At 40.8% G+C, this 24,270-nt stretch overlaps 2 protein-coding genes across 14 annotated transcripts in view; one reads left to right on the top strand and one right to left on the bottom strand.

Moving 5' to 3' along the window:
- The window catches only part of FAM13C (family with sequence similarity 13 member C), a 138,832-nt gene extending 134,852 nt beyond the window's left edge, over positions 1-3,980 (top strand). The window contains exons 21-22 of the mRNA XM_068950728.1: positions 1,020-1,121; positions 1,942-3,980. Coding sequence (XP_068806829.1) covers positions 1,020-1,121; positions 1,942-2,065 — 226 coding nt within the window. The 3' untranslated portion in view covers positions 2,066-3,980. The remainder of the gene's footprint in view (positions 1-1,019; positions 1,122-1,941) is intronic.
- PHYHIPL (phytanoyl-CoA 2-hydroxylase interacting protein like) overlaps positions 3,678-24,270 on the bottom strand; it is a 97,343-nt gene continuing 76,750 nt past the window's right edge. For 12 of the 13 annotated variants that reach the window (XM_068950737.1, XM_009676583.2, XM_068950729.1 and 9 more), the window contains 4 exons: positions 12,234-12,430; positions 9,479-9,653; positions 8,379-8,496; positions 3,678-5,038 (listed from right to left, as the gene is read on the bottom strand). In XM_068950737.1, the coding sequence (XP_068806838.1) occupies positions 4,504-5,038; positions 8,379-8,496; positions 9,479-9,653; positions 12,234-12,430 (1,025 nt within the window). In that variant the 3' untranslated portion in view covers positions 3,678-4,503. Of the gene's footprint in view, positions 5,039-8,378; positions 8,497-9,478; positions 9,654-12,233; positions 12,431-19,885; positions 20,003-24,270 lie in introns of those variants that run through there. The other variant, XM_068950735.1, reaches the window with a different exon arrangement.

The following is a 24,270-nucleotide window of genomic DNA, read 5'->3' as shown; positions in this document are numbered from 1 at the left end:
TTCTTCCTTGCATAAGACTGTTGGCATCTAGATGCCTAGAAAATTTAATAATACCCCCCACTCGAGTCCAAGAGCTCTCTCCATTAAAAAACAAAACAGGAGCCTCCTCCTGATGATTTGTATTTAAGACAGGTAAGAAATTTCAGCATGAGGCAACATGCATATGGGCCGATGTCGCTCAAGCTGAAATTTGTTCAAGAACATGCATCCTAGGAATAGATATGTTCTCACAGCTTATAAGATGTTATATTTTCCATGTCTTTTCGTTGGTGTCTCATGCATGCATAAATTGACTAGGCTCTGCCAAAACCGAGAGAAAAAGAAAAAAGTCCTTTTTTTCCATGTAACTCAAATACGTATGTGCTATTGAGCTCGCAACTGCTGTGGAGACATTTCTGTGCATTGCGTTAATGTTTAAAAAAAAAAAAAAATACCGGCAGGATATAACAAACAGAACGCTTTCTCTGCTTTAAAAATCTGATAATCCAAATATCAGCTAAAACACGTCATTCAGAAGAGTTGTTTCTGGCTACCAGTACCAGTTCCACTGAATCCCGGTAATATTTGGTAGCAGCTGCTTTTAGGAGCAGGTCTTCAATGTTGATATTGCACTGACTTTATTATTCAGTTACAGCGATGCAAAGTATCTCCTGTGAGATGCTGAGCCCTGTCAGCTGCATTAACTCCAGGTGGAATTGAGACTACTAACAAGACTCAGTCGTCCCATGGAAAGCTTTTCCCCCCCCATGGTTTTCATAGATTCTGCACCCTACGCTTTATTAGAAGGGTGAAAATGGTACCAGTAAAAGGGAAGGAGCACAACTATTTATCACTTGTGATGGTACAGCCTATGACGTTCGTAGGTGGAAGGAGGTGATGCAATTACTTGGGGCACTGAGCTCCGTACCAGCCACAGCCCAGAGCAGCAGACTGCTTATTACACAAAACTGCAGCTTTTACAGTACTTACTTACAAGCATTGGGGGGGGGGGGGGGGGGCGGTTCTTGTCTGTCTTGCAGGCCTGTTCTGCTTGAACATCTCAGAGAAACAAGAGCAGATAAGAAAAGGCTTCGCAAAGCTCTGAGAGAGTTTGAAGACCAATTCTATAAACAGACCGGAAGGTAAACATGCCAACGAACAAATGCTTGCGCGCGCTCTGCCTCTCCTGACCACTGCTCCCCTTTGCTCTCCTATGCAGACGTGTGTGTGTGTGTTTGTATTAGAGTGTGTGACAGAGCCAAAAAAACCCCTTTTACTTAGGGACTGGAAGATAACTTGGAGGCAGCTGGTCTCTGTGGAGATGACAATCTCCCTGCTTAGTTCCTCCAGGGTGCAGGCATCCCTGGGAAGCTCTGGGGAGGACATGCCTGTCATGGGGCTAAACCATCCACTCTGTCAGACCAGAGCTTTCCTGGGCTGAAGGGAGCCTGCTAAAAGTTCTTCTGAAGAGGTCAGTCTGCAGGGGCCTACGCTTGGCAGTTGGGCCATGTTATTAAGGCCAAATACATAAGCAGAAGCCACCGTCTCTGTCACCCGTAAGTACTGGCTGTTCTTGACTCCTTTATCCTCCTCTCTTCGTTTAGGAGGCTCATTTGCTGAAAAGCGCAAAGAGTAGGTGCATGTGGTATACTGCTAACAGTTTTTAAAGCTCTGTGCAATAGCTTCTTTCATCTTTTAGGATGAAGTTAGTTGCATTTAAATAGCTGACAAGAAAGAAAATTACCTGGTGTAGGGGGAAAAAAAAAAAAACAGTATTTTTATCCTGGCCTCCTTATTTCTGTTTATTAGCGTTTTGGTCCTGTCAAGTTATCTGTAGTCATCTACAGTTAGTTAAAAACAAATCCAGCCCAGACCTCCTTAATTGTTGCAGTAAAGATTTGTTAAAGGACGCCTGTTGCTCAGTCATAAACGTGATGGGACTTCTTCATTTGCTTTTCATAGGAGTCCACAAAAAGAAGATCGAGTAGCAATGGCAGAGGAATACTCTGAATACAAGCACGCAAAAGCCAAAATCAGGCTCTTGGAGGTTCTCATCAGTAAGCATGATATCTCCAAAACAATTTGAAATGAGTGCAATGCAGTGGTATTGTTCTCTAGGAAAGGAAAAAAAAAAAAGTAATTTAACAGGTCTTGGTCTGCTGCACAGTTATTTGACACACTGAGATTCTGATGCACTTTTTACCAATTATACTAGCTGGGATGAGAGAGGACAGCAATATGCAAGAAAGACGATTAAGCACGGGTGAGTGGACTATAAGCTAATTTTTTTTTTTTCTTTCTTTTGGAAAAAAAAAAAGGCCCTTAAAGTGCACTGTGAAAATGTTTGTTAGAAATTAAAAGGACACTGGCATAGTGTAGACCCTCAGTGTGCCCTGCTTTTACTTTAAAAAAAAAAAAAAAGGCACAAGGACATGCTCTCCTGGTTTTTACTGTATCCTAGTAGACGGCAGTAATGTGATGTGCCACGCATTTCCTACAAGAATTAACATTGAATTTACAACTATTGTCGTCAGCTCTCAATGTGCTGATTTACTAGTTGAAAAGCAATATTAGCTTAAACAAACAAAAACTCATAAGCTTCTTGTCTCTGTCCAGATAAATTTGCCATTCAATTCCAGTAGCTTCAAAGGCAGGTGCATACACAGCCAGCACCAGGATTGAGATTTAAAATTCTTGGAGCAGAGCAAAGTTATGCTGCCTATGCAAAAAAAAAACAAGGAAGGAAGATGACTGCCAAATGGAACTATTGTTTTTGAGAAGTTGGGGGGGGGGGGGAAGTGTGTGGCAAACTGAAACAGATAGCTAGATACAGTTTACCAGGAAGAGGCAAAACAAAGGTACTGGCTGCTGTCCTTTTTTGCTGTGGTTCACAGGACCTGACTTACTTGCGATGATACTTAAAATTCAGTAAATAGCTCAACTACATGCTCATTCTTATTTCTGTATTAAACTTTGCACTTTATTTTGCCTGATGGTATAACAACATTTGCTTTTCTAACTACCAAAGCTCGTTTGGAAGCATGCACTTTGTTAAAAATGTGTTCCTGTGTTACAAATAATTGCCACATAGCTATATTAAAACAAAACTAGATTGTTGTATTATGCTAAGATATTTTTGGATAGATAAAGTACAGAGTATATAATTGAATGTCATAGTTAGTTATCTGGTGAGGACCGCTAGACTTCTTGTTTACTAAAAACAAGATTATACAAAGATATTTTTCCATTGGCATTATGCATCTTCCTTAAATTTCAGAGCACTACACTTTGTAATATTAAGGAGGTCCGTCTCCCTCCCCCCCCCCCCCCCAAACCCTATTTGTGCTAGACCATTTGTGTGAAAAGCAGTCTACAACCAGACGGCTTATCACCATTTTTGTACTGGAAATCAGAGGCAGGGATTCTGGGAAATAACTAGTCCAGGCATAAAGGAAGGAAGGAACCAAAAAAATTTTTTTGAAGATGGAGTAAGTTGCATCAGGTTTAGGCTTTTGCTTTAACTGTCATTTTGTATCGATCCCATCGTATAAGCAACCTGTTTTCTATATTGGTAAGAAAATTTTCATTTTTGTAAAGCCTCTTACGTACCAACCATGTTTGTCTTTAGAATGTATGTAATGGTTCAGCATGTTTTTGAAAGAAAATACACATCTTCAAGAAAGTTTGAGGAAAAAGTATGACCACTAAAAAAGGAAATTTTTATTTCTCTGAGGTTTGTTCTTTCAGTGTACTGACTTAATAATTTATAACTCAACTTTTATGAATCAGAATGGTCTCCTTCGTAAATCTGTTTTAATTAAAGTCATCTAGAGCAACAGGAACAGATACAGAGCTATTTGAAGTTTACAAACTACATCTTTGATAAGGGAAAAAATGATTTCATGACATGTATACAATTGATATTAAAATGTAAGCTATATATTCTATATGATTGTGTAATATTTTATACAACAGTACAAATAAAATATTTTTCTATTATATTTATTATGTCGAGACACAGTTTCTGTTTTCAGTTAGCTAATATAAATAACATAAATAACACTGTCAAACAACACGTTGGAAGTGCTGACATTTCTAGGCTTTGAGATTTAAATCATGCTGCAATTACAACCTTTCATGCTGTTTGGAGTTATCCCAGTATTTGTTCAGTAGTTAAGATGAGTGCATATTTAAACACCGTTTATAAGCCGTTATTTTTATTTATTTTGCTAAAGCAGTTTATATAGGATTTTGTTACGTTTGGCAAGAAACGGAAAACAATTTTTGCAGCATCTAGGTATATAAATGGTTGCCAGAAAGAAATCCAGGACGTCTAATCATTTAAAGCATTGGGGGGACAGAAGGGAAAGAGGAAGAGAAGATATACTAAAAAACCGCCATTGAAGATGTTGACAACTCGTGTTTGCTTTTGGTGACAGCGGCATCTGCATGCTTCTGAAGAGAACGTCTGACTATGGACACGCACGACAGAGGTTTGACAACGCCTAAGTAATAAGGGAAGTTTTAACGTCCAACACTGATATTGCAGGTCTTGCAGCTAGGATCTTTCTTTGCGTTTGCAGTAGACAAGCTCATTAGTTGGTGCCCAGTAATTTCTGCAACTGTGCCAAGGGAGAGATCCACAGGATCAGTGTAAATGACTTCCAAAATAACATCTTGGGCATGATGGTAAACCAGTACGCCGTCTTCTTCGTTGCAGGTCAGAAATTTATTATCTTTTATATTCAGTTGAGGAAGGCGCTGCTTACAGAAGTCATCTCCCGGTGAGCCAAGAGGGGCGATAACGAGAATGACGTAGTGGTAGGCTGTGTACATGCAGTAGAAGTCTCCAAAGTACAAGTTAGTATTGGGGTTGAAGAGTTTTTCAGCTGCAATCTCAAACCTGTATCTTCCATAAGGTGAATCCTGTGGTGGCTTCCCCGTGTTAAATTCAGTGTTGCAGCTAAAGAAGATGCCTTCCAGCTTCCCACTGATAGGAGAGCCATGGCTGCCACTGTTATCCTTAACAGAGGGCTGCATAGCATTTCCGTGATGCTCTCTACAAATGAATGACTGGTATTGTTTATTTTGTAACACAGTTAAAAAAGGGTAAGCAAGTTAGGAACTCACACCCTTCAGTAACAGAACTGAAGGGACACACCGACACACACACAGACAAAATGAAAACCGTGGTTAGTGGTGTGATCTTGGGAGCAAGAAAGTCAAATGTACCAAGCCTCAGAAAGAGCTGGAAAACTCATGCTAGAGGAAAAAAAAGATTGCGTTTCCAGTCTGGCTCCTCTGCCAGCTGTGAGCTGCGTGGGTATGATATGAAGGCAAAGAATAGCACAAACAAAAAAGACCCCCAAACCACCAGTATGTTTAATTAGCTGATTTGTTTAGCTTTCCACCACAAGTCTAACAATAAATACATTTTAATCACGTGTTGAAAATTACAAGTGAATCATCTCAATGATGTCCTGAACAGCCTGTTTGTTAATGCATATTTTTAGCAGCGGCACTATGTATGTCATACAGAAGACAGCCAGTGAAAGTTATTTCTGAAAGATGTTTTTCAGAGCGCATATAGGAAGAAATGTACTGCCTGCTATAATTTTTTCCCCCCAAAATAATAATTTAAAGTCTAATTTGTCTACTGCTGACTTCAGTCAAAGCAGAGCTAAGTGCAGAATATTAGGTAATTTGGGTCGTTTCCACTTTGGTTGGTGTCCAGCCCCTGCAGGCACTAGCTCTAAGGGGAAGCAATATACAGGCCCAACTTTGCTTTTTGCAAGCTGAGCTCAGTTTGGGCGCAGTGAAAAGAAACGTTCAGCATTACAAGTGAATATTTAAACCACTAAATCCCAAATTGCATGCAGCAGCAGTAGGCTGCTACATTTAGGCCAACAGGCCAAAACACCCCCATTTAATCCTCTTTCTTTAGCACCTGAGATGATTTTATGTATAGCAGGACGTGCCTCAGAACTTGTGCCCTACACTTGTGACAGCTTTGGCTCGCTGCACCTGCAACCATGTGAGTTCACAAATGAAAACGGTCCCTCTGGTGAGGCCCGAAAAGGACTAGCTTTATTAACACCCTTTGAACAGGCCTTGTGTACACGGAGAGTCTAAAAAAAGTTGTGGGAGACTCTCAGAGCGCTAGCTCTCTCTGCCTTTTCTTTTTTTTTTCTTTTTTTTTTTCTTTTTTTGAGGTGTGATGTTATCCAAGAGCGAATGCTGGCTGTCTCTTTCTTTCTTTTCTTTCTTTCTTTTTTTTTTTTTTTTTAAACTTGCAACAGCTCCAGGTAAAAACCAGACCATGTGGGAAAGAGGTTATTCCAAAGTACTTTTAGTCCTGTTGAAGTGGAAGTAGCAATCAACAACGCAGGCAAATTTAGTGCATACGCATTCAATCTTAGATTTCTAATCTCCTCAGCAGACTATTTTAATGTGATGATACTAAGATAAATGTCAAAAAGTTTTTTGGGGCCAGTCTTAATACTACATAGTTACTATCACAAACCCTATTTTGCAAGACACTTTTTTTTTTTTTAAACAACTGGTATACTATGCAGTAAGCAAGTATTAGGGAGACAAAATCAACCTGAATAACCACCACCTTTTGCAACCTGAAAAACTGGGCTTGCCGTTTCATTTCTGTAGCAAGATGCTGACATCCAGTGGCCATTTAGGCTAATTATAGGTCACGCCTCCCCAGGGATCTAAGGCACTTCCAGTGGAGGTAAAAAACCGAATGAGGTGGGTAGATGGATGGATGTTAGTTACAAGGCCGCATTTTAAAAACCCCATGTTTAGGGGGTTGCTGCTGTAGCAACGGTGACAGCTGCTTGTTTGCTTATGCTACTAGAGCTACTCTATTAGCATCTTCAAGCTATGACACCACATAGGCTATATGCCAAGGGTTTTTTGGTTGTTGTTGTTGTTTTATTTTGTTCCCCCCCTAAAAGGAAGCATGTGATTTGGGTTTTTAACATAGCAGTCACACGTGTGCATTGTGGAAAGACTACCACTTGTGACCATATGCTTCTGGTCAGAAAAGCCTACTATAAACAAACAGTTACGGGTATTGTAACTTCGTACTGACCTGGTTAAAAATGCAGATTTTTGTCTCTTTAATACATTAACAGAAGGAAAAACAAACTTCTTATATTGGGCTTGTGTCAAACCACCGAAGAACATGAGCGAGGGGAGAAGATAAAGTGCAATTAAAGCATCACATTTGCTGGAACAAGGCCAAAAAAGCCCCACCGCTATAAATGCACCGCAGTGGCAATTTTCAAAGCTCTGTGAACACAAATGCAGGTGTGCTATGATTATGTAGCTAAAAACAAAGCGTCAGAAACACCAGACATTCCTCTCCTACCATCCGTAGTCCAGGAAGGCAGCAGAGGTTTATTAGGGCCTCAGCAACTTCAACTCATCCTATGCCTTCATTGGGCTTTGCAGCTCTGTCACTATGTATGTATGTATGTCTAACAATGTAATTCTTAAAGCCAACAAGAAACCTCATGCTCACAAAACTCTTTTGGAGTTTTGGAATCCAATAAGTAAGTAAATACGCACAACAGCACATCTGGAACATTTCCAAACACGGTGCCTTCTCTTTGGAATTGAACCCATCCAGTATTTCTTTTCCTTGACCAGTTTTTACAACTCTTCTAGCTTATTACAGGTACTAGCGTCACACTCACGTGAAAGTGGAATTACGTAGTACGGCAGCAGGCCCAGCTCTTGCGATAAATAGAGGAGCATGGGTGAAAGTCCTGAAAGAGCGTGGTCAGTGGTGCCTCCCTTCTTCTGATAAACAGTACTTAAAATGCATGTTGCCATGCTGCTTACCTCTGATCCGTGTTCTCCTAACGGTGTAAGGTTGCCGCTGCAGGGTAGCTGCTCAGTCAGCGTGCGAGTTTTGACACCTTCTATTGCAAAGCTGTCTTTTCTATTGCACCGGGGCTGCTGGTTGTGTGCGCAAAGCACACTGGGTCTTCAGCAGGAATAAGGAAACTAGTCTCCAGCTAACCCATTTATTCATTGCAACTGAAGTACAGTGTTAGGAAATCATTAAACCTCCCCCCCCCCCCCCCCCCCCCCAAAAAAAAAAAAAAAAACACATGCTATTTTAACACTAATCAGGCTGGAGACCCTGTGAGTACTAAAGTTTCAGCTCCAAAACACAAACTTTTGTTTGCTAATCAAAATGCTGAGTTACACCAGTTGGAAAAAATGAGTCACCTTTTTAGTTTTTCCCCTTCTGAACTGGAGATGTAGCGCACAGACACTGTGCCCCAGCTTTAGCACAGCTGCCTCCATTTACTTAGATTTATTTTCGTTACTCTCTTAATTTGCACAAACAATTTTGCATACGTTTCCTTTCTTACCTCATATAATCAAAGTATTCTTTGTGCTGATTCCGATAAAAAACAGACAGTTTAAGCATACGGCCTGCAATCACTTCAGCTTTTTCCAAAAGCTGTGTTAGGTGAACTTTTGAATAATCTGGGAAGAAAAGACAATCTGCTAGCATGAGAGGGGAAAAAAAAAAAAAAATACAGTGCTCTCTAAAAGCTTCACCCGCAAGCTTGGGAACAGAGACTAGGTAACGTACCTAACACTGTGAAGCACAAGACAGCTGTATTGCAACTATAAATAGTGCCTAGCACCACTTTCCAACAGTGGCCATAAACAAGTACCAGGAGCACACGCATTTTTATCTCCCCACAAATACTCTGCCAACCCCTAGCTACTTTCAGGTCGGACTTCCTCTGTTATAGGTGGTTTCCTTGTATTGGGGCTGCAGAGGAGCCAAGAACTGCCCTCTCTGGCTTATGCCCTTTAAGATGGTTTGCTACACCCTACTTGGTTGTGAGCTGATCAGAAGTCACATAATTAACCAGGCTTGGTTAGGACCCCGCCTAAACTGCAACTCAACGAACACAGACAGCTCACTTCAGCTCTCAGCGTTCGTACAGGCACACAGGTACTTGGTGGTGATCATCCAAAGGCAGACATAAAAATAAATGTCCGTGCACTACCCCTCAAGACCCGGGGCTGGTGGTGCTCAAGTTTTGCAGTGTGCTGAGGAAGGAGCACAGCAAATGTCTGAACCAACCAACCTACGAGGGAGCTACCACTCTGTCTTCTCCACTGGTGCTTGTGGCCAGCAAGAGGCACGCAAGTGGTCCTACTCCAGTTTGGTTCCCCACCCTCCTTCCTAGCCTGAGAAAAGCAGTGGCACCAGGCATAACACTGTGGGGCAGCTAAGCTATTCCGAAACAAAGGGCCACGGCAGCTGCCTCCCGCCTGTCAGCAGCGTACCAAACCTGGGCGCGCGCAAAGCCAAAAGCTAGTCTTCCAATTTCCAAGTGTGACCGTTACACTGTACCAGCCTACTTGATGCCAGTAAGATGTCTAACCCATTCATGCAAAGCTAGCTGTAATTGCGTATTTCCTACGGTGCATGTTTTCTCAGCAATTTTACCTGCTGTGCAAAATTCGATGATTTCACTCCACTCAGAAACAACATAATCGCCATCAACTTGCTTTGATGCTGTCTGCACTGCTACTGTGTATTCCGTTCTCGGACTCAAAAACCAGTGCCCGCGGACTGTCATAGGCAAAGGAACAGCTTTGGCCACCAGTTTAGTGGGTACGTCCTGACAGGAACAACAACAAAACAAACAAACAAACAAAGACAAGTCATCAGTGCAGCCAAAACACTCCACCACCCCCACCCACCCTTTGTCCTTTTTTGGTAAGGTGAGTCCCCAGTCCCTGGCTCCTCTCTGTAAAGCTTAGTTAATTCTCACAGTACGCTGCCCTGCAGCAAAGTTAACAGGGTGACTGAGGACAATGGTCTCAGGTCTGCTCTAAGAATTATGGCGATAGCTTGCATGGATGAATTTATTACGGGTTCCAAGTGACTGTAGACTGATTCTGTTATACATAGCCTACATACCCAATTCAGACTAGGGCCATCCATTTGTGCTTGTGTATGCAAAGCAGGACCTGTTGGAAAGCTCAGGGACAGCTTAATTCAATGTAAGGGCTTGTTGCGTTCGCATTGTCAAGCTTTTATTTCAACGTAACCAAACAAAATTCTTCCTGCCTTCCATCAGGCCACATACATATATTGCTGTTGATATCTTTCTAGCTCATCTGCAATAGGAAAATCTAAACACGTTGCAGAATAATTTTGTGTGTTTTACATGTTTCACCGTAGTACTGTTATTTACGTGGAAGGGCATTCATGAATGTTTATCAGTAGCCACAGAATCTTAAGATGGCTGCCACGTGAAAAGAAGTGGACAGTTTTGCTACCCCCATCACTATCCATGTAAAATACTAGCGTAGTAGCACCTTAAGAAAAAAAAAAGAAAAAGAACGGGGGGGCAAAAAAAAAAAGGAAAGAGACTTCTTCATGAGCTGTAAGCAAGACCTGAAAGATATTTTTTTGTTCTCAGTTATGGAAAAAGTATCTTCTCTTGTTTGATGTCAGAAACAAAATGGTCTTCACTTTCTACATTAAGAAGGTGTAAAACCAGTAGCTTGCGAGTCCACAGAAACTGAAATGCGATTATTGATCAAAGATAAGATTTTGTGGTCATTTTGAATTCATTTTTTTGCTGGTTCTCATTTAAATCAAATACTAACAAACAGCTGTGTAATAGACTCAATTGTGCATTCTAAAACAAAGGGTTTGTGCATTCTAAAACAAGGGGTTTTTTTAAAACTAAATAAATGTAGAGAGAGAAGATAGAGAAAAATTACAAGAAAAAGAAAAAAAATTGTAAAATGACATTCAAAGCCACCCCCGCAGAACGCTATTGCAGAGGCCTCCCGCTGGACTGAATTTTGCAATGCTAATGCAGTCAGCAGCTGCTGAAGTTCCAATCATTAGTCTTCCTGTCATCTTTCCTTTGGATATGGTAAAAACGGCCTCCACCTGGGTCAGGTCTCTGTGCCCATGTAACAGTGCCGGGTTTTACATCATCCCCCGCCCCCAGCTCCATTAATTTTGTCAGTTTTCACACAACACTGAAAGCCGCATTGTCCCCAAGCCTCAAAGCCTTACCTTCCAGCTGCCACACTACATTGTATCAGAAGACTCTTCTAACTGCACCATAAACGACCAGACTACCTACAGCCACAATATTCAATAGAGGGTTTTACCTGTTGCCTGCCGGGGGGGGGGGGGGGGGGGGGGGTATTATGCATTTCAGAACCCTTAATTTGTTGTTCTTTTTCTAAGAAAACATTTTTCAAGGTCCCTATACTGTCCCCAAGAAAAAAATGGTGAAGCTGAAATTTCTCTGGGCCTTCTCTATTTCCTCCTTTACTCCCTTTTCTTTTTAGCCGCCTTTCCTGGCCAAGTCCCTCAAAAAAGTGCAAAGAAGGTTATGTGCCGCCTCAAGGCCAGCTGGGATTCTGGAGTGGCTGATGGCTGCTCAGCCACCAGTGCCCAGTCAAGCAATGCTAAAGGTACCTAAACTGTGACAATTTACGAGAACAGCCTGGAAGCCCTGAATAACGAAGCAGGAGAGTACACCAGTCACACTACCTCGCTCCTTTTTGGGATTAGATGCCTCCTCGTAGTCCCTTTTCTTTGCCAAAGAAGCTGCAAAATGGGGGTCTCAACCACTACCTGAAGGAGTACTTTCACTTTTTCAGTCTTCTGCGTTTCACCTTATCCTTCCCCTTGCCAAGTTTGTTAGTAGGACACAATGTGGGAAGTGAGTGTAGCTAGGTTCTAGTCCTAATTTTGCCAAATACCTGAGTCTTATTTCCCCGCCCATTACGTGGGAATAGTCATACTTCCATAGCTGAATAAAGGGATGAAGTATGCAACTGCTCTAAGGAAAAGACCAAGTCTCATTAGAATTTTAGTCCTTGCATACTGCTACTAATACAAAGCTCCTCCTTCACACACAGGATGACAATAGTCATAAATAACAAAACCACATACAACATAAATGAGCGGAATATGCTTTATATATTTACCAACGGAGAAAGCACTGAAAGGATGAAGCATTCATGTACGCTACCCTGGGTGCAAAGGGAAACAAACAGCCCCATTTTCTGAAGTACAGCATCTGTCTGTCAGGTTACAGCTACATCCCAGCTTGCTTTCCCAACAGGACCTGTTCCCCATGATCTGGCTTTGAAGGTTAAAACAACACTGAGAGTCATCCATTCAAAATCAAGTACGTTCACCCTGATTTTTAAGTGAAAATTACCTTGTGTTTAAATTTGTTGGAATTCTTGTTTTCTTTCTTGTTGAGATCGATGAAGTAATGGGTGATGCGGTCCTTGGATTTAGAATCCATATCCCAAGAAATCTTGAAGGAATCACACGTGATGTTGCTTATTTTGATGTTATGTGGGACTGGCAGTTCCTCCATCTCTGCTATCCCACTATCTTGTGATTTATTCCCTGCATAAAAAATAAGCACGATTCCTTTAGTTAAAGGGCTACTCGCTATGACTAGTTCTCTTTTCTTTGCTCCAATATAAAAGCATCTCTGAACAGCCTTTCACAAAATCCCATAGCTAGTACTCAGAAGCAACTGTAAGGCACAATTATGCAACTCCCACTTTGGGTGATGAGAACTATTGGAAAGGGATGAGATTCTTTGTGTGAATAAGCACTAGTAACATGTAAGCCTGTTGCACAGACTGGCTAGCATCGCAACTCTGTGCAGGTACAGTTTCAGTATACGAAACATCCGAAGCTATCAGATGCTACAGTGAATAGTTAAGATACCACCAGTTTGCGCAGCTGACGTGATGGCTCTAACCGTAGCTGTCAGTGAAATAAACAGAAATAGAAATCACATTACTCCCGTAAGTATTTTTCAAGCACGAGGTAAAAACAGCCTTTTCAAGTTTTATAGGTGGTATATGTATACACACACACACACACATATATATAAAAAATACTGTCTCCTTTCCAATCAAACAACTGACACAGTGATCACTTTGTTAAGCTACTGTAAAAGTAACATATACACCAATCTCATTTTCCTGTTGTTATCCCATCTGTTCTGTTTGCCCAGTTGAGACTCCCTGCAGTTTTCCCTGGGAAGCTTTTTTTCCTGCTTTATTCCAAGCGCCGCATATGGTAGACTGAGCAAATGCCCACTGACCCCCGAGAACCATCACGGGTTCTAAAATTAGGTCTTCTCTTAGTTCCCAGGGCAACTCAGCAGTAGAGCACCCAGTGAACATTAAAACTCAGAAAGATTAAGTGATCTTTGTCAGGTTTACACTGCATATGACAAAAGTCAAAAGCAAACAAGCAATAAAAAAGAGCAGAAAGGCAAAAGGAAATGAATGAACTAAAAGAAAAAACAAACTAGAGAAGAAGAGGCAAGTGAGGGAATGAAGAAAAAGGACGTAAAATAACTTGAGCATACATAGATAAGAATAGGAAGAGAGAAAGGAGAAAAACAAGTATGAGATCTGTGTGAGAAAGAGGAAAGCTCCCAAATTCTGTCCAGATGAGGAAGACGGGAAAAGCCCACGCAGAGGAGTGGAGAGAACATATTGTCAGAACTTGTTTTCAGTCACGTCTAAGCATAGCAAAAGAGGGGGATACGTAGTTGCCCACTGTTAATCCCAGAGAGCTCCACAGGGTTCACCACAATGTGCTAAACGACTTTTAACTGTTAAAGACGCTAGCTGCCAACACAAAGTAAAGCAGACCAGTTTCATAAACAACATGTCAACAAATATATTGTATTTTGCAGTATCCTAGTTGAGAGAGAGCCCACAGGAAATGGAGCAGAGGCATTTCCTTTCCAATCAAAATACACTATTCAAAAGGCATCCCATAACTCCAGTCCAACAGTACTGGCCAAAGCTCTGCCGAAACATTTGTAATAATTAGTGCCTTTAAGCTTGCATATGCTGAAATTACTCTGATTCATCTACAGCAAATCATCTATATTTCCAGCACGACTGATACAAAAATGGGCACAAAGAGTAGTTCTAGTCGGTAATAATAATAAGCAAGTTTGACCTCGAAAACATCAGGGACGTTTCGACCTAACAGCATGCGTTGTCAAAGAGTTATACCAGCACCTCAATGCAGGAGCGCTAAGGCTGGCCCAACCGTTCAGAATTCTCCTCACGCATCTGCGAAATTCAATCACAGCGGCTCAGAAATCCACAGACTACCAGGTAGTATTCTGAATAAAAGAATGTTATTGATGATTTCAAGAGCCAGTGATGATGCTTTTCTATTTTCACTCCGTTTTACGTATTTACAACCAAGCCGTTCTTTATTATTTAAACGTTCTATCGTTTTTTTCTTTTTAATCAGTATCAAAGTCAGATGGTGCATGGCCTTTCTCAAAATCCTGTGCTACTTGTGCCATCCACAATGACATTTTCAACAGCTGCACTGGCTGCAACGGACTCAGAAATACCAATCATTACTGAAAGCTTCCTGTTCATATGAAATATACAGTAAGTGCTTTTCCTCAACGTGAGATTTCAAAAAGCTAGCCGGGAGATAATGGCATTGCTTTCTTTTGTCAGCATTTCGTGTTTGAAAAAAAGGACTGAAAGCTCCAACAGGTATACTGAAAAGGCAGGAGACTGCTCTTCCTGGAGCCAGGCCCTGTGTTTAAGTAGAAGATGGAGTGATGCTGCTGAGGTTCTCAGGCCTCCTGGAGAGCTGGATGGGCTCAGGTCATGGCATAACTGATTAAGGACCTGACCATGCACACAGTCAACAAATCCAAGCCACATACATCCATGATATATTAACGTGCAACTTCCTTGCTTGCAAGCTTCCTTAAGCTTCTATACTCCACACGTATGGGCCCTAGCCGTGCTACAAACGGGCAAGGCAGTTTAAGCTCCAGGAGCTTTAGCTTCAGGAGAGGCACGGAAAGCACTTACACTAAGCACGGACAAAAAATAACAGAGATGATAAAATACTTCAAACATACTGATGACAGTCAGAGAGTAACATTTTTCTGCAAGGGAGCTTCTGTAAATAGCTTTATTTTCTAGAGAATTCTGTGAAATAATGCCTGGCATTTACCCTTAGTTGTCTGTGCTCCTGGTCCTTCTATCTTCTTTGCTTATGAAGTGACTACATAGCTTCAGTAAATGTTTATCAGAAATCCTAAAGTAATTTTTAGCAACATTTTTAATGTAAGTCTGAGAAAACGAAACTACTTGCACTACTAAATGCCAAAGCTATCTTCTGAGAGACTAGAATCCCAAATCCATGCTTTTCTGAAATCTTTAAAGCTCTTTGAAAGTGGAAAAAATATTTTGAAATATACTGAAAATTGTGAAATATTTGAAGATATTCTTCTTTCAGATTTCATGTTATCTTCATAGCCTGTTCATATCTCACAATCCTCAGCAAGAAGTAACTCCAGTTTTTCTTCTACTTAGAATAAGTATTATCTGTGATATTTACAATGCATACTATAACATATATTTGTGCATTCCCGAATGTCAAAATCCATTGAGATGACAGGCAACGATACAAGTCACATAAGGAGGCCTAACACTAATCAGGATGCTGATTCAATGAGTATTGGTAAATGGCAACTGTTTAATAGCAATCTGCGCATCATTGCAGGGGGACAGGGAAAAGAAGGACAGAGCATGAAAAGCATTAGATTTCATTGGTCCTAGGAACCAAAAATGCAGATATTAGACCAGTTTTCCCCACGCAGCAGACACCTAGCATTCAGACCACCAAGAAACTCTGAAGCATCATTCTCTTGTAAAGGATGAACTCTAATTCAGATTCGGGACCCTGCAAAAATTAGTGTTTTTCAAAGTTAGGAACAACATTCTGTCCTGACACATGCAGAAACAAAACAAAAAAACGTGAGGCATAGTGCCTGATGTTGTTGCACTGTAAGTAGCTAGAAAGAAACGAAGATGACAGGATAGCAGCCAAAGGAAAGGCAGAATGCCCTATCCAGTTTGGCAATGTACCTGCATTGCTTATAAAACTACATAATGTAGCGTACTTCCGATAGCATGTATTAATTATCTAAAAGCATAAAAACTACTGTAACACATATTTATATAAGAGAAAATAGTGAAAATGAGCAGAATTATTAATAGCTCAGTTAAACTCATAAATCAGTTGCTTAAGAAAATACTACCATCTGCTGTTAAACGGGGAATTCAGCTAGGCTCTGACAAGGCCACTTTAACAGCCCTTTCTAAGAGTAGTGTTGGGCTTATGGATAGTACCTGATTGGCATACTGGAATCAGCAACGGTGCGTTTAACCTGCAGCCTGCTAGACTTCAGCTGTCTGACCCTGGAGCAAGTAAGGCAGGCAGTCAATCCAGCACCAGGGACTGGTTATGTTTTTAGGGCCTTTCCACCTACACCAGTCAGTTTTTCCTTCCGTCTTTGGCTAAGTATTGCCATCAAAACCCTGTCACTTGTATGGGTAGGGCTGGAGGCCTCCCATTCTAGAGGTGGCACTGAGACAACTCCCAGGCTAGGAGCAGGGCAAGCAGGCTGTGGTTATAGCTCTGCTCCCTGTGATGCAGGGGAGAAAAGTGCTGTGCACCACTGTGTCCCATGGTGTGGGATCACACACTGGGCTGGTGCTGACTGCTGGGATGCGGAACAAAGTGGTAACATTAGCGATAGAGCGAGACCCAGTGACACCTAAGAATCGGGGCAGATTCAGCTCAGTATGACTAATTAGGTGAATTATATTAAGACTAGAGATTATAAGGCTACCGAAAGTGGGGTAAAATCAGGATCTCCTGAGGTTTACTGTTTGCATGCATACACCTAATGAGGTTACAACAGGCCTCTCTGATCTCAGTAAGCTGGGGTGTTTCACGGAGTACTTGGGATTTGGTACTAATTCTTACATACTAATTCTTACACCCAAGGGCTTTCTTGCTGGAGGTACAGGCTAGCGTTGGGTTACTGTTAAGATGTACTCATCTTCCAGTGCTCTACGGACAGTTCCTGAACCTACAGGCAGTCTCACCTCTGGTTCTTCCCCTCAAGCTTTTTCATTGCTAATCTTACTGCTTGCTCTTCCCTGAGCTCCTTCCAACTTGGAAGCACTTCCTAAAACGCCAATCAAAAGCGTAGCCCGTATTCAGACGCTGTTACAGAAAAAGGGCTGTGCCCTCCTTGGCCTGTGACACGCTGTTTGCATCCCAAGCTGCTGTGCCATCTGCAGTTCTAAGTCTTTATAACTACTGCTGTTTTGTCCAGTAATTCTGTCTTAACCACACCTCTCCCATGCCTCCTAGCATTTCTCTAGACTGACACCGTTCAGCATTTTCTGAACATTATGCGAGTGCCTCTGAAACATGTCTGTTTTAAGAGCTCTGTGGAGCACATGATTTACTATACAATGTACAAAACAAACAATATCCTTCCAACACTTCAATTCCAAACCTTTATCACTGCAATCTGCAGTATCTTACCGCTCGATTCACTGCTTAGATCTTGACATGCTGCAGACCACAGTGATAACAGTATTGCCCAGGCAGACCTGATTTTTTCCAAATATATGCCACGCCACTCTCTACTAGGTACTTAGGCAAAATCTGGCCACATCACCTACACGGGGCAGAGTCATTCTATCCCTTTTTGTCCTGTAGGACTGTCTTATTTGGTTTACCTTTAGTATATCACTTTCCTCACATTTTCAATATCCTTAACCGAACAGCTTAAGAAGCTCGGCTGCTGCAGAGGACTCCTTACCGGCCTGTTCCCTAGTTATGGCTGGAGACTTCAGGTGAGTGGTAAGTAAAATACAGGCCGAACAAAGATCAGCAACTGACAGATACAATTGACTAACAAGATAACACACTTGCACCTTTTTTTTCCACTTCTCCTTTGGTGAATATTGTGAATTAGTTTTAGTACTGGAAAGCACGTCCACTTTAACGCATTTCTCCTTTGTACTAGGATCAGTTTAAGGAATAGAGGAACACAGGGAAAGAGGAAGTCTACTAAAACCAGAAACAGTAGATGAACTTACTCGAAACCAACGTATATTTGCCCAAAGGTACTTCAAAACCCCAGCTGAAAGGAAGTTACTACTGTTACAAACGTGAAAGTAGGTGCGGGAAGGCCTTAGAGCCAGCTGCTTTCATATCGGTCACTTTGCCACTTCATCAAGGTTAAATTGATCTTTTTTTGATGAAACATCACAATATGGACAAAAATTAAAAATGAAAATAGCTTAAGAAACGTTGTTCTGAATACCTTTATATCAAGTTAAAATAGAGTAGCTTCCACTTAAAACGTCTGCTTCTTTTTGCACATTCATGCTGCTTCAACACTGCAAGCCACTGCGGGACAGAATAAAAGCGCTCCTGTGCTCTTTTGGGTGGAAACATATGGAAGAACGAACAATGAGACAAAGCCGGTTTCCTACTGCCAAAACACTGGGCATGTCAACCCTGTGTGCTGCAGAAACACCCCTATTTTAACTTCACTTGCATAACAAGCCAAAGGGCCCGCTGCTTATTGACCCTTATAATATGCCAAAGTCCACTCGTGTGCATAGGTCACACTTGAAGCATAAGTCTTTAAATTTCTTCAAAGCCATGGAATAAACACAAAAACGCCAGCTTTACGGAGATCAGCTGGAGAACTGCAAGATTAATGCTTTATGCTCCTATTCACAGGCTTATCTCTGCCGTATTCAGAGCTGAATTTCAAGTTAAATTGTCTAATCAATTTTAAAGCAGTTATGACAGTCAGTGCTGCTGCTGAGCCAAAATACCGGCAAATGGGTAACAAACCCATTCTATTTATATACACATAGACACACTTAATTTAGTAACCTCATTTTATCTTCTAGTTGCATAAATTATCTATGAGTGGGAAAAAAGGCGGCAGAAAATTCCCACTGAACATTCACGGCTTTCATCTGCCACTGTCGGAGACGAATGCTAAAACCTGGAAATTGATAAGTCCATCCTGAAAAGATTCAGAAGACGACAAACTTCTCTTCAATTTGCCTCATCACTCAGGAAACAAGTTGCTGAACAATTACACCTGCAGCAATGAGCGGATGGTATGGAACAGCCTTAATGCAACCTCCGACTGGTAGTTACTGAGCATTTACAATCAGTTAATTGTTATAACTTTAATAATTTGATCATTCCCTTAGTTCTAAAAATGCAGAAGTTCATGGTGGGGCAAGGGACTATTTGCCTACTGATTTTTAATTTCACAGACAAACTTTCTACGTTAGCCACAAAAGAAACCCTGAAAGGGCTAATTTCCAATCCATCCTCTGAACATACATACAATTCACAAAAGTGAGTTTTATGAAAATATACAAATAAATACATTCCTTTGTGGTTTCCTGCTACCTTGCTCATGGAAATTTTGACCCTGATATTATCCTGTCCAATACATCCCTCCTATTAAGCATTAACAACAGAAAGAATTTAAGAGAAGTGGCATTGCACATGTTTAACATAAACATATAATCTCTATACACTTTTGCATTTCTCATCATTTGGATTCCAAACTCACCATTTGGAACCATTAAAAAGATGGGTTCACACTCAAAAGTTACACACCAGATACACTGCAGTAAGATGCCCTAAGTATTCAGAGCTGATTTGTATTTAGCAACCAGATCACACCTTCTTTCCCATAACTCCATCGTAACCCTAATATGTCACTGTTTGCAGCAGTAACTGTGTAGCTGGCTGCACCAAGCAAGCATGAAAAATTATCCAGCAGTCAACAAATTATATATCCAGCAGTCAACAAATTCACAGAAAACAGAACCTGCAAACAACTGAATGCAATGACATAATAAACATCCATCAACAGAGACAAAAACACAAATACTACAGCCATAATGAGTGTGATTGCTTGTAGTCTGTGTGAAGCAAACTTACGGAAACATTCATTCAGCTGAACGACGTCCATTCCATTAAGGGACGTCCGGAGAAATTAAAAGAAAGAAGAGCCAGGTGAAATTCTTTTCTCTGGTGGAGCTGCAAAAGCATCCCTTTGGTAACTGTGGATCACAGAATAGATTTGTAAAATACTACTCTGTCTTTGCAATTTGGACTTAGATACTGGCCATCATAGTAATGTAAGAAGGCTTTTCAAATTGCTATTTCCCTTTCACGGGGTTGAGATCCAAATAATTGCCGGTTCAATATAGGGACAAAAATTATTTATGCATTTTATATGTGGAAAAATCATAAATATCTAAACAGAATTTGGGATTAAAGGCGCTCACTCTGAAACATCATACAACCAAAATCAGAGCTGTCCTAAGTAGTGGTGGAAAGCCACACATTCCTAAGTCAATGTAAATGCGCTTTATATTGCCATTGCGCAAACGTGCCAGGAGAACAACCAACAGAAAGGAGAAGAAAGCAATAAAACGGCCTTTCCTTGAATTATTTTAAATTCTCTCGTTGACTGTGTTTCCTGCTAAGGCATTGTCCTTCTGTCCCTCAAGATACAAATTACACCAGTGTTATGATGTGTAACTTAGATTTCCATGTAAACCCCTTATGAACCTTGCTCAACATGTATAAATAAATTTGTCTCATTTGGCATCACACTGGAAAATCTTCAGCTCTAGGGACAAACACAAGTCACCTGGTTCCAAGTTTCTTTGTACCCAGGGATAAATCTGCAGTGTTTTCAGAGTCATGTTGTGGGAAACGCGGACTTCTGATGCTTTTGTAACAGACATGCAAAAATCACTGTTATGCCTCTCCTAAAATGCCAACATCATTCCACTGGATCTTTGAAAACATGTTCCCCAAGGGACTGATAACAAACAATAAGGCATTTGGGGCTGTCAGGTTGTACTTCCCTAAATCTCTTATGCTTGTCCTTGCATCTGAAGTGGTTGCTATAAAGAAGTTTCTTTGTCTGAGGATGAAATCTTTTGCATTTAATCTGATCTAGATTTAAACAACCCACAAAGCAACAGAAGGCCCATTAGCGATGACTATTTCCAGTCACAACCCTTTCTTTTGCAGATATCCACTACAAGCAATATAAATTGCGCGGAAACGCCCTGAGAGCTCACTAGCCCATCTACTACATTCTCAGCTAAGGAGGTGATAGCAGTTTGGAGACAGCAGTTTCTTAAACCATTTCACATTGATTTGGCAAAACACTTCTGTTAAATCCCGAGCTTAGTTTTCCAAAAGAGATGCTTATACTTAAGCTGTCAAAGAAATACACTGTTGAAAGTCTTAACGTCTAGCAATCCCCAAAGACTTTAACTGAAAATACTACAGTATCACTGCTTTTAAAAGTCACTCATTTAAGACTCCTCACTAAAACACATCATTAAAAATTGCGCAGAGGAACAGCAAAGTAAACAACAGGTCCTGCTCAGATTCTGCGTGGAGACTTGCTGTCCTCTGAATCTACCTCTACCAGCAACAAAGAAAATAGTTTGAGATGTCTTCCAAAAAAAAAAAAAAAAGGGATATTTTGACATTTTTATGTTGAAAAATCACCTTTTAATGAGAAATATGAAGACAGTGGAAACTATATGATACAAAATATATATTTTAGGGGAGCTATACAAACCATAAAGAAAGCTAACCCTATATTTAATGCCAAGTTACTGAAGAATGACCAACTTTAACCCTGATCTACGGCCCAGGATTGAAAGGATGCAACAAAACAAAAAGCCTTGATTCAGCGATAACTGCTCTATCGAACCAAACTGCAGCTGCCTTTGCATCTGTTGTTGTTGTTAAAGTAACTCAAAGCAGCCTCTAGGCTGCTCTAATTTTTTATGGCAGGTAAGACACCTGGGAGCCACTGCCTTAATTGGGAATGTCAAAAACACAGGGAAGTTTTAACATCCTACAACCAGCAAGTGGGAAGAAAACCCATGGAGCAGTCATCCTGACAGTTCTACATCACCACAATATTCTTCTACACTGATGTAATTTCACTTGCCTGGTTCACATAGTTTTGGGGTTTATTTAGGTGGCTGTCCTGGTACAAAAGATGCAGTGCAGTGCCGGCTGCAATGCGCTGTCTTTAGAAAGACACGTAAGATATTAACTCCTGTAGTTTTTCTCTGTGAAGTGTAAGGATCCATGAATACTTAGCAATCTGATCAAAGTAAACATGACTAAGGTTAGAAAGCCAAAAGATAAGCAAGGTGAGACAGCACCCATGTAGAGCAAATTTAAAAACTAAAGTTGGATACCTAATATGTTCTGGGAGGATAACCATAAAGCACAAGACACATAAAAATGGCAATGGACGGTACAGAGGAAGAAGATATGAAGTTAGGGAATTTTGAGGCCCCCCCCCCCCTTCAAAGGTAAGGGTTACATTATACCCAGATACCAATAGCACATGTAATAAGCACATTAAAAGCCAAACAAAATCTAATGATACAATCAGAATTTGTTTTTAAAAATCACCTTTTTCAGATATTAAAATAGTGGTTTTTTTCAAGCTAATACTTTCAACAGAATGAGAGACATTCACTATGACCTTTTAAGCAGAAATGTTTGATGAAGGAGGATCAACTACATAAAGAGGGCCTAGGCATCTTGGGCTGGAAATCCTCTTACTGGTTACAGATATTAACAATTAAAAACAACTCCTTTAGGAAAGGATAGTTCTCACAAAAGCAATAAAGACTTCTTTAGACCTTCTGAAACAGAAAAATTTCTACCGTGCATTGTCGTGATAATTCAGTCAGTCAGTTATATAACAGCTGTATGAAGGCAAAACCGTAAGCTCTCCGCTTTAAAAAGCTGACATAGAATGAAAATATTTGAGTGCGCTAATTCAAATTGAATTTCCTAACTCCTTGAGGAGGTATTTTATTTCCTCAGAAATGCAATAGAAGAGAGCATTTCTCTTTCTGAATAACCGTCATAAATGACAGGGAAGTCCCAGGAAATCATACATTAGTTGCATATATTAACATTAATTAAGCAAAAATATAATATCGTGTTTTTCTTCTGAGTTCTGAAGGGAATGAGTGAGCCCCATCCAACCGCTAGCTATATACCGCTCTTGTAAAGAACTAAGACAATCAACACTTACTGAGCAAATAACGAACCTGAATCTCAAAAATTTCAGTGTCCTCTATATCACCATGTTCAAGTGAGACAATGCAATCAAATAGAGGAAATACAAACACAAAAAGCATTTATAAAATTACCAAATCAAGGCCAGTATTTGTTAGGCAGTATAAGCGATACTTCTCCAGGACGGCTGTTGTATTTCAAATTTCAACTTGCTACTCTTAGCCACACAAGTAACATTGCATTATTCATGGTTCTTTACATGTACAGAAAAATGAGCAAATAGTCTCAGTCTCTTAAATGTCTCTCTCCCCTCTCCCTCCAAATCCTGGCAAACTAACTCCTAATACAGATCAAACACATTTAAAAATATTTTCTGAATGAGTATCCTGGGAAAACCAATTCCTACACTACACAAAAAGGGAACGCCTGGTTCTATAAATCCTGTTAGAAGGATAAACCCTTCTAAATCTTCTCATTTCCTCTCTCCCCATGTCTAACACTACCGTTGTGCTTTTTCTTGTAGGATAACATGCATTCCTCTTTTACATCCAAAATTAAAAACAGAGTTTTGAACATAAAGCATTACTTATTCATAATGTTTATGTTCGTATGTACTGAGTGGTTCTGAAATGTACATACACGTTCAGTTTCCCCTGATATTTTCGTTAACTCTAGGCTTAGTTTAACTCTTTCCTACTACTCAACGCTATTGACTTCAGGAGGAATACTCCACACTTCAAAGAAAAGAGAGCAGCATACTTCAAAAAAAGAGCAGAACTCTCTGCAAGCACACCTGTACCTTCAGTACAATGTCTCCTTCAGCAGTGACTGCATCCCAAAATTGTGGCTAAGTAAACTTCACTGAGCAACCCCCAGAAATTTTACCCAGCCATTGGCAGAGATTTCAAGCTTAATGAGTTTATGAACAGAATACAAATCTTCTGGTTTCCGTATTAAGGAACTTCTTTCCGTAAACACGCATTACATAGGGCTCAATTTTTCCCCTCTGTCTCACACGGAGGACAAATGTACTCCGCAGGTAGTCTCATGATTCAAACCAGGAGTAGACCAACGCCTCAACCCTGCAGATAGCAGCAACAAATGTGCAGACTCCTCGTTCCTACCGAGCAGTGCCCCGCTCTCTCCCGAGCCTCATTTCTCACTGCCTGCTGTCAACTACAGGACTGAAACCTTGTTCTGCCAGCAGCCCTCTCACTTCACAAAGACAGCTCAGAGACTCAGTT

The sequence above is a fragment of the Struthio camelus genome, chromosome 7 (assembly GCF_040807025.1).
Source record: "Struthio camelus isolate bStrCam1 chromosome 7, bStrCam1.hap1, whole genome shotgun sequence".
Lineage (NCBI taxonomy): Eukaryota > Metazoa > Chordata > Aves > Struthioniformes > Struthionidae > Struthio > Struthio camelus.
The sequence above is the reverse complement of the archived record's forward strand: the minus strand, read 5'-3'. Positions and strand labels throughout refer to the sequence as shown.